Genomic DNA, 10,645 nt, shown 5'->3' with positions numbered 1-10,645 from the left:
AAAAAAAAAAAAAAAAAAAAAAAAAAAGAAAAACAATTGTTATTCCAGTTAAATACTAAAATGCAAATTAATAGGATACTGTTTTTTCCATATCAGGTTTTCAAGTATTTTTTTAAAGTCATAATGCTTAAAAAAAAAATCCGTGATACAAAACATACTCTTTTAATTTGAAGTAAGAATGTAAATTGAAACAGCATTTTCTGGAAAACAGTTTGATGACATAAGAACTTTATACTCTTCGATCCAGTTATTTCTAGGAATTTTTTCTGAGGATAAATCAGTTTTATGTACAGAATAGATGTAAATAGAACTATTTATAATAACAGAAAAAGTAAGTTTTAATAATTTATTGTTGAACTTTATGACTAAAGAAGTATAAGTGAAGAATGATGAATTTGGAAAATATTTGTTATGTAATATATAAGTATAATGTTTATATTTAAAAAGCAAAATACAAAACTGTAAATTTAAAACTGCACTGTCCAATATGGCAGCAACTAGTCACATGTAGCTTTTTTTTTTTTTTAAGGCACAGAGTCTCTCTCTGTCACCCAGATTGGAGTGCAGTGGTGTGATCATAGCTCACTATAACCTCAAATTTCTGTACTCAAGCAACCCTCCTGTGTCAGCCTCCCCAGTAGCTGTGCACGCCAGCATGCCCAGCTAATTTTTTAAATTTTTTGTAGAGATGGGGTCTCACTGTGTTGTCCAAGCTGATCTTGAACTTCTTGCCTCAAGCAATTCTCCCATTGGCTTCCCAAAGCACAGAGATTACAGGAGTGAGTCACCACTCAGCCACATGCAGCTTTTGAATACTTGGGATATGTCCAGCCTGAAAGTTTAGATATGTACACACCCACACACATACACATGTCCTGTTTTGATGTTCTATAATTAATTTCCTCTCAGTTTTTAACTTTTATCCATTTTCTTAATGTACAGAATTGCCCTGAAATCTGGCTATGGAAAGTATCTTGGTATCAATTCAGATGGGCTTGTTGTTGGGCGTTCAGATGCAATTGGACCAAGAGAACAATGGGAACCAGTCTTTCAAAATGTAAGTGCTGTTACTGTTTATAAAAACTTCCTGTCAGTGTAACAGAAAGTCTGTAACAATCATAATATATTTAAAAAGAAAAAATAGGATGCAATAGTATAATACATTAAATTGGAGTCAATCAATAGGAACATAGAGCCTTAAAGAGATCTCAAAATATAGTGCAACAAAAACAGCATTAGTACTTTTGCCCACAGTTATTTCTCTGTACCCTACTGCCTAGATATGGATCTCATTTCCGTTAAAGAACCAGTCAATTTTAAGTCTCAGAGTAGGAAAACAGAATAGTTCCTAAGTACCTTCTTTGTAGCAGAAATCATGGATGCTTTCAGAAACATTAGAGACTGTAAGCAAACACTGGAGCAAGCTAAGACCAAGTTGTGACAATTTGTGCATAAAATAAATAATAATAGTTCATTGAAGTAAATTATCTCTAAAGGACTTTCAGTTCATAAGCTTCAAATAGTGTACGAAAAGATAGTTTTAATATAAAAGGAGAAAAAAGATAATATTCTTAATTTTGGTAAGTAGACAGTTATAGTATATGGATGTTTTGTTAAATCTTTGTTGGTACAGAATACATAATTTCCTTTCTCTGTGTAAGAAGTAAAGATTGAACAAAAGTATGTGAGTGCTAAACAGTCTTTAAAAAGTAGGTAACTATATCAAAACCAGTAAGGACCAGTGGGCACAAGCAAGTGGAAGATAAGCTCAGCCTTTGAGTAGTGCTTTGGTGGTATACAATCAGGAACTGAAAACAGGAACTCAGCAGTGTTTTCTAAGACGACAAATTAAACAGACATCCCCCCAGAAAGAGGTAATCACTTAGACTAATTTCCTCATCCCCTGGGATAAAATCTTAAGTCAGTGACTTGAAAACTATTTTGACCCAACCCATTGAGAAATGCATTTTTACATCGCAGCCCAGCACACACATATGTATAACTGAAGCAAGAGTTGTACTTAACAATACTTGTTCATGTGTTACGCAGCTTGATATTTCTTATTCTCTTTTACCCCTTCCTCTGTGTGTCTGTGTGTATTCCCTTTTCTTTTTCCCCCCAATACCATTCAGGAACCACTACATTGATTTCATGACCCACTAATGTATTGCAACCCCTTTGAGATGATCCTACGAGTTATGATGAGATACTTCCAATAAAAGTTACACCAGTAGAAAAGGCCAGTATATCGTAAGGCCAGGATGATGAGCGAGATAGTTCTAATAATACAACACTTTAGGAAAGTTCATTTCATTTTATTTCTAGGAAGGACACTAAGTTTCAAAAATTTAAATGAAAGAGGGTCTTAAAACTCTATTGCAAAAAGACTCAGGTGAATAATCTGCGGCACAGGTTTAAATCGCCTTAGACCACAGCAGCATGTTCCAGGGCTCAGCAGGCGCCATCCAAATGAGAGACCACCAGCCCTTGCGACCTTGACCAAGAAATTAAATCCATGTTATCAGCACTTTTTTAACTGGATGTGATATAAGTTATATCACATATTATATATATATATTTGTATTAAATATATACATATTTTATAATCATTGTATTTGTAAATATTTTGTCTAAATGTTATGGTATTCCAAGTTTTCCAAAAGAATCAACCAAATACAAGTTACAAAACGTTACATTTGTTAAGGGAATCAAGCTAACCAAGTTTATAACCCAGATTTAGATACACAAGATCAGTTTTTAAAGTTTTGTTTAATAGAAAGCAGTGTAATACATCAAACATTAAACAACTAAAAAAGCATATGAATATTTATTTTCACACACAAAAGCCCCTCAGACATTGATTCTTAAATTCAAAACACTAAAGGCATTGTATATGCCTTTTCGTGTTTTCTAATTGTGAGTAAAATAAATTTTACTTAAAATGCTAATATTTGAACAAAGTGTGCATTCGTAATTATGTTCTTGTCTTTAAAGTCAATTTTTCAAACTGAACTAAATCAGTTATATCACCGTAGATGTTTTAGAAAGGAAGCAATCCTACTTCATCTAATTAGAATTTAGTCCTACTAGGAAGATACACTAAGAATGTTTATTGTGGTAATATTTGAATAGTAAAATAATAGGTGATTTTGGTTTCCTTTTCTGCATGTTCTTGTATTATATTTTTCAGGTTTTCTCTAAGTTCTGTGATTTTTAAATCAGGGAGGAAAAATTAATTCAATCTAAACACAACGTTTCTTCTACAAGAAGTATCCTCATGACTCTCTATTTTGTTATTTTGTTTCACTTAGGGGAAAATGGCTTTATTGGCTTCAAATAGCTGCTTTATTAGATGCAATGAAGCTGGGGACATAGAAGCAAAAAGTAAGACAGCAGGAGAAGAAGAAATGATCAAGGTAATTATGACATTTTATACAGATGACCACATTCACACATGCAATGTGACTATCTCTTTAAAATGTTAAATCATCATTTACTGTCACTTTAAAGATTTAGTTAATAGCTTTTTATAATGTGGTGTTTCAAATGGACTCATTTTTTAATATAAATCCCATAATTGGTGGCTTGTTTATACAATGTGATAGAGAAATCAGTGCATCTAGGAGCTACCTTGCTGTTATCTCCATGGATTACTATCTTTTTTTGAGTAGTTCTACATGATCTTTTTAGGCTTTCATTTTCTTGTTTTCTTGCTTGTATTTTAAAATCTAGTTTTTAAAATAGATAATATGTACACGTGGTTCAACATTTTTAAATAAAAACGTATGAAGACATCTGCCTGCCATACGTCTTACTCACCTGTGTCCCAGCTCCGGTTCCTATCTCTTTCCCTTTGTTTTGTTTTTTTATAGCCTCCTAAAATTTCTTTATGAACACATGAATATGTTTATAATTTTCAACTGTTTTACACTAAAGTTTGCCTCCTCTATAGTCTTCTAGACTTTGATTTTTTTTTCCTTAAAACTGTGTCTTGGAGAGTTTTCTACTATTAGTTTGAACGTAGAAAGTTTTCTCTTTTTCTTGCTTTTCCTTTCTTTCTCTCTCTTTTTTAACAGCCACATAATATTCATTTTAGGGATGTACCTTAATTTGTTTAGTCTCTTATAGATGGAAATTTAGGCTGTTTCCAGTCTTTTGCTCATATACACAGTGCTGCAGTACAAAACATTGAATATGCATCCATTTGTAGATGTGCGGGTGGACCTGAAGATAAATTTCCAGAAGCAGAATTACCAGGTCAGGGGTATATGCATTTGTATTTACGTAATGCTTGAGCTTCCGTGATGAAAATCACTCTATGAAACATACAAAATCATAGCAGAACCTCTGGGGCTTTAGCCCTCACATTTTAAAAATATTTTTATTAATAGTACCAGTCTTCTTTGCATTAGGAAAAACATGAATCAACATAAAACATGATTTTCATTTTATTTTTACAATTTGTATGTGTCAGTAAGCTGGAAATAAAAGTTCCTTATTCCATGCTAAATTCCCTCATCTGTAGTCAGATGCGTTATCCATTGCATCAGGCACTGGCCTGTTTCCTCCCTAATCCTACTCTTTGTTTTATATCATTGTAAAAGTTACACAGACATCTTCATATCAAGGTGAAATTCTAAATAATACTGTTAATATAACCTAGATAAATCAGGTAGTTAGCTGGAATTTGATGAAAACATTTAAGGCTTAATTTTTTAGACTCAGCAAAAGCCAGTGATCTTTAATGATAAACATATATGTATCTAAAGAATAACTCCCTCCTTCTTGACACATGGTTTTTCTGTTCCTTGGCATTCCTTCCCGGTAGTGAGCGTCCTGAACTTTGCTTTGTTTGTCTCTGTCGGGAATCACAGGTTGCATCTAGTCTGACCCAGATTTGCTCTGTGACGCATTGTGGGGGCCGGAGTGGAAGGCTCTAAGAGATGGGGGAAATGCCTTTTCTAAAATGCCCTTCGTTCTTAGACATTTTTCTCTACTACCAGTGTAATTTAAAAGCATCTGTCAAATGTCTGTACGTGCTTCATGTTAGATTTCCGGTCATATGTTTGATTTCTTTTTACAATAGTCTTGATTTCAAATAATTTCAAATCTAAAGCTCAAACAATTTCAATCTAAAATGTAGGTATTATTATTAGAGAAGTGAAGTGTTAGTTATATTTTTTCATTGCATATACCTGGCACATGCGTTGTAGTCTCGAATCTCCATAATGCTCCTGTGAGGTGGATGTGAGCTCAGCCTTACAGACAGGAAGACAGCCTCTGACCCTCCTTACATCCTTGTGGTTTTTGTCAGTCAGTTCATGGAAATCACATAGCGATTTCAGGGTGTGGTAAAGACAGGATGTGTACCCAGGCCCAGGTGACTCCTATGTAGAGGACTATGCTCCCAAACGAGGCATTCCTGATAAGTCCTGCTCTTGCAAACGAAGCAGGGCATTCCTTCCCTGCAAACAGGGAGAACAAAGGAGCCAGCTGCTAACAGCAGACCCTGGGGGCTTGTTTATGTGTAAACATCTTGAAAATCCAGAAAGTCAGGGAAAGGTCAGAAAAACAACAATGTGTCTTGTGACTTGGCAACATTCCACAAATGACTGTATAAAATAAAGCAGAGTGAGCCATTCGAGGCGGCCGCCATGTTTGTCTTGTCTTGTGTTGTCTTGTGTGTTCATTCCTTTGTTTAGGAAACACGCGGACCCCAACACTCCTAAGCTACTCAATATTTCATAGCGCATTGCTTCTCAGGGAACAGGTCATTGGGGAAATGCAGATGGGTTTGTGACTTACCTTTAATTTTATTTATTTATATTTTATTGTATCATGTTTATTTTTCATCTGGATATTATCACAAAAGTGTTACTGAAGGCAACAATTGCAAATATATGTGCAGTGCTTTGCACTTATACAAAGAGACAAAGATACTTATACAAAGATTGTGTGTTTCACTATTTAAAGCAGTTTTCAGATGAAATGCAAAGTTCTCTGGGTCTCTGGTTAGTCAAGCACCTGGAAGCTCTGAACAGTGATTATTTAGGACTCTTTTCCTTTACCATTTAATTGCAGGCTCTCCTAATCTCTGTCAGCCATTCACCTTTATGACCTTGCCTTATCTACCAGAACACAGATCCCTCATACTAAAGGCAGCATTGTGTTACAGGCCCTAGCAGGGAATGTTTTCAGGTCTTCTGGGACCCTCTAATCAAAACTGTCACAAAGATGTCATTGGCACAAACACGTTGTTTGTCATCACTTTCTAAGCAGTCCTGGAATTGGACTCTGGCCACAGAGATCCTTAGGAGACGTGAGTCCTTACCACTGCCAATTGCCTGTTCTGTGGGCGATCCTAATTGTTGAATGCAGATCAGTTAACTTATGACATGTGATAGTAAATATCTATCCAAACTTTGGAGGATATAAGAAGTTAGTAAAAGAGGTGGGTTCCAATTAATTAAAAACAAGTTATTGTGTAATGTTAAAAGTTTTAATACATTTGGTAATAGTCTGTGAGACGTAAAATAGTGATCTTAAGCTTTCAGTCTGATCAAATGAACACTTGTCTACTAGGGATAATTTGATCCTAGTGTGTTCACTTGGAGGACAAAATTAAATTAGTTAATGATTGCTTTATTGCCTAGCAGGATCTGATGTGTAAAATGTTTTTGAAATAATTTTGTCTGTAGTGTTTCTGACCCAAGGGCTGCGGAGCAAGCATGTGGTAGCAGTTACTCATATAGATTATATATGTGAAGTAAAACATATAGCCAAAACCTGCCTTTTTCTGAATATAGCTGATCAGTTAATTTTTTCTTCTGCATAGGAAATCATCTTGAATGTTCTTATGTGATACGTAAAGTGGGGAAGATGGGAGATAAACATATAACCCATTGGATTCTCTTGTCCAATATCTAGATTAGATCCTGTGCTGAAAGAGAAACCAAGAAAAAAGATGACATTCCAGAAGAAGACAAAGGAAATGTAAAACAGTGTGAAATCAATTATGTGTATGTGTTCTTTTCCTTTTAGACCTACAGATTTGACAGTGAAGTGCTTCTCAAAGTGCTTTCAAAATACATTACCTAATTAGTTGGGGATGGTGGTGCATGCCTGTAGGCCAAGCTGCTCGAGAGGCTGAGACAGGAGGATTGTTCGAGCCCAGGAGTCCAAGGCTGCAGTGAGCTCTGATAACCACTGCATTCCAGCCTGGGTGATGGAGCAAGACCCTCTCTGACAAAATTAAATTAAAACTGATGGACAAGAAGAGGCAACACAATGTAGCCTCTGGGACAGAGCCCTGAGCTCAATGCTGTTCTCAAGGCTTCAGTTTTCCTAATCATCATACCAGCTCTCAAAGCTAACGTCATGCGGGTTAGTCCGTCTCCCTGTTCATTCACAGAACGGGTGTGATGCCAGTCAAAGGCTGTGCTATGGCCAGGACACGGGGGACTCCAGCCGGCATGCCCTAATAGAAGTGGGGCCTTGTGATTCTTCCCAGTCAATGAGCGGCCCTCCTTTTGAGGGGTCATGGAGGTCATCTTTGTGGTTGAGAAGCTCCAGCTTATTAAAAAAATACAATTAGACTTTTTTTTTCCCCTTCCCCAAGAGGAGTCTCACTCTGTTGCCCAGACTGGAGTGCAGTGGCGTGATCTCGGCTCATCGCAGCCTTCGCCTCCCAGGTTCATGTGATTCTCCTGCCTCAGCCTCCTGAGTAACTGGGACTACAGGCATGTGCCACTATGCTCAGCTAATTTTTATATTTTTAGTAGAGATGGGGTTTCACCATGTTGAACAGGCTGTTATCAAACTCCTGACCTCAAGTGATCTGCCTGCCTTGGCCTCCCAAAGTGCTGGGATGGCAGGCATGAGCCACTGCCCCTGGCCTACAATTAGACTTTTTTAATAAGTGAAAAAGAAATTAACAGTATTTATAAATGTAATAGTAAATATGTATAATCAGAATTTGAGGTATTTTTCAATGAAGACATTTTCTTTGCAGAAAGAAATTTCAGAGCTTCCAAGACCACAAACTTAAAATAAGTAAAGAAGACAGTAAAATTCTTAAAAAGGCTCGGAAAGATGGATTTTTGCATGAGACGCTTCTGGACAGGTAGCTCTTTATTTACTTATTTCCGCTATTTTCAGTAGCCAATAGAAATGGCATGTAGAAAACCTATGTTCTCTTAAATTACTATAGTTTTCACATTTTTGTCTTTATTTCTAATTTATGAATGTGGCAATATTACTTAGAGAGGACATCATAAGTTTGGGAAAAGACTGTCAAGAAAGAATATCTAAAAATTATAACCGATTCTAAGTATATACTTTAAGAAATTCAGGTTTGACTCTATCTACTTCATAAATTTATCATTATCTTTTTATAACTGTTGGAACCAGAGTTAGAAAGAAGCAGTTTGACTAAGGTAAAAATTATGTGGATTCTGTTAGAGTAGTTCAGGTTCCTTAAAATAAGAATAGATCAGCTAAAAATTTAAAAGCTAAACAAGTGAAATTGAAGCAGTTTTATTGTAAGATTTGGAAGAGTGCAGGATGTTTATCATAGCACATTGTTAATATTTATTACTCTTCCGATGTGGGTAAGTAATGTCCTAGATTTACAACGTAGGAAAACAGGCAGAGACGTTTAGCTGTGAGTGTCCAAGTATAAATCAATTAAGTGCCAGATTTTGATAATCACCAGCCGCTCATTGAAGTCCTATGTTGCAAAGTTACTCTTACCCTTTTTTTACATTTCTTGATAAGGCAATGTTTAATTACATATTTCCTGTTAACTAGCTGGTAGAGTTCATACCTAAAGTCAGTACATAATGTTAAGAATTTTTTCCAGCTGAGCAAATGAATACGTATCTAGATGGAAGAAATCAAGAAGAGGATATAAAATACAATCAGGATGTGGACTCTAAAACGGAATAAGCTCTGTGTCCTGTAACTTTTATCACTTCTAATAAGACAGCATTCTCACCATGTTGAATAGAAATTTAGAGCACTCTTAAATTCCAGAATAATTAAAATTGCTATTGTGGATTGAAAAAGCCCTTAGGCAGCGTTTATTGACTGTTAGGAAATAACTGTTACAAGATTAGAATCCATTTTTTATAGAAACCAAATTTAAAAGTATACATATTTTAACATAAGTGTTGTGGTAATATAATAACCAAAATTGACCACACAGTTTTAAAGCTTTTTATATTTAGCAGCAGTTGAATATATATGGCATGCTTTACACAGATTAATTTTATTACTTTTCTTTGCTTAAACAGGAGAGCCAAATTGAAAGCCGACAGATACTGCAAATGACTGGAATTTTTGTTTCTGCTTTATCTTTTTGTGTTTTTTTCTGAATAAAATATTCAGAGGAAATGCTTTTAAAGAGTTCTTGAGTTGTTGTGAAATTATTGTTTAGTAACTAGTTTAACCAGGATTAAACAAGCTTAATCAAGATTCTTCATGGATGTACTTTTTAGCTAACTAGAATTTTTCGCATGGAAATGAAACCTATAGTACACACTTAATGTACCACAGAATTTTTTTCTGGATTTCCTGTCCTGAAGCATGCAGTGTACTAGAAACCAATTCTTCCTGCACTGCTTGTGGAATCTGTCTTACTGGATCATAATCTTACTTTACTTTATACAATAGATGCCTGATCAGTGCCTTTAATAGGAAGTTAGAAATTCCCAATCCAATCAACAAGGCTTTGATTCTGCCTCGGAAGTACTACCCAGATCACAGACAGTCCAAATGTCAGAACTAGGGGGCCGGGCGGAGAGGACAAGTCATCTGTTAGGGAGTGGGACCGAAAGTGGAAACATTACAAAAGAGCAAGTAGGCTCAGAACAGAGGGGAGAGTAGTGCTGGGGAAACTCCCCACTGAGGACGGGTTGGCCACAGTGGATATGTATGGGATGCTTTTGTCCTTGTGGGCTGGAATGGAAGCTGAAGAAGTTCAAACGCTAAGTGTTGCTTAGGTCTGCTTTGTTGAAGCCTGTCTCTTTCAGAGTTCCTAAACACAATATTCCCATGGCATCTAATCCCAGTGAGTGCTCCACATCCAGGCTGTGGATCAGATGTACGGGAAATTCTGCCTCAGGTTGGTTCAAGGATCTGGATGTTGTCAAAAGTCCACGTTGTGTGCTGGCCTATCCTTAAAGACCCTATCTAGTTCTAGCCTTTCAGTTCCATCAGTCACCACATCTAGAGTTACATGGCATCTGTACAAGCTCGGTAGCTGAGGCACGGGATCAGGCCTAGAAAGGAGCTTTTGGAGCGTTTGTTGTAGGTCCAGCTCCAGCTTGGCCCTCCAGTTCCGGTAGCTGCACTTTGTCTCATCTTGGGTTCTGATCCTTGGATTGGGAACAAAGTAACTACTCTGATCCCGCAAAGTGGTGGTTCCTGTTCCCAACTGGTGACTATTTTGCCTCCCAGGGGACATTTTTGGTTTTCACATCTGGGATACGGTGTTAGAGGGTAGAGGCTAGGGATGCTGCGAAGCATGTGGCAAGATCCTGTTCCACCCAGAACGCTAATAGTGCCAAGGTTATGCAGCCTTCCCACCCAAGGGCTTGGTCTATTCCTTGCTTTTGCCAGCTCCCTAACCCTGAAACAACAGTTC

The 10,645-nt window shown here is 36.6% G+C and overlaps 1 protein-coding gene across 1 annotated transcript; it reads left to right on the top strand.

Moving 5' to 3' along the window:
* Window positions 1-636: 636 nt before the first annotated feature.
* LOC101014538 (protein FRG1) lies at window positions 637-9,406 on the top strand. The gene is made up of 5 exons (XM_031661823.1): window positions 637-1,057; window positions 3,312-3,416; window positions 6,928-7,019; window positions 8,012-8,122; window positions 9,294-9,406. Exons 1-5 carry the CDS (start codon window positions 935-937, stop codon window positions 9,328-9,330), a joined length of 468 nt encoding a protein of 155 aa, XP_031517683.1. The 5' UTR covers window positions 637-934; the 3' UTR covers window positions 9,331-9,406.
* Window positions 9,407-10,645: the final 1,239 nt, after the last annotated feature.

The sequence above is a fragment of the Papio anubis genome, unplaced genomic scaffold (assembly GCF_008728515.1).
Source record: "Papio anubis isolate 15944 unplaced genomic scaffold, Panubis1.0 scaffold257, whole genome shotgun sequence".
Classification (NCBI taxonomy): Eukaryota; Metazoa; Chordata; class Mammalia; order Primates; family Cercopithecidae; genus Papio; species Papio anubis.
The sequence above is the reverse complement of the archived record's forward strand: the minus strand, read 5'-3'. Positions and strand labels throughout refer to the sequence as shown.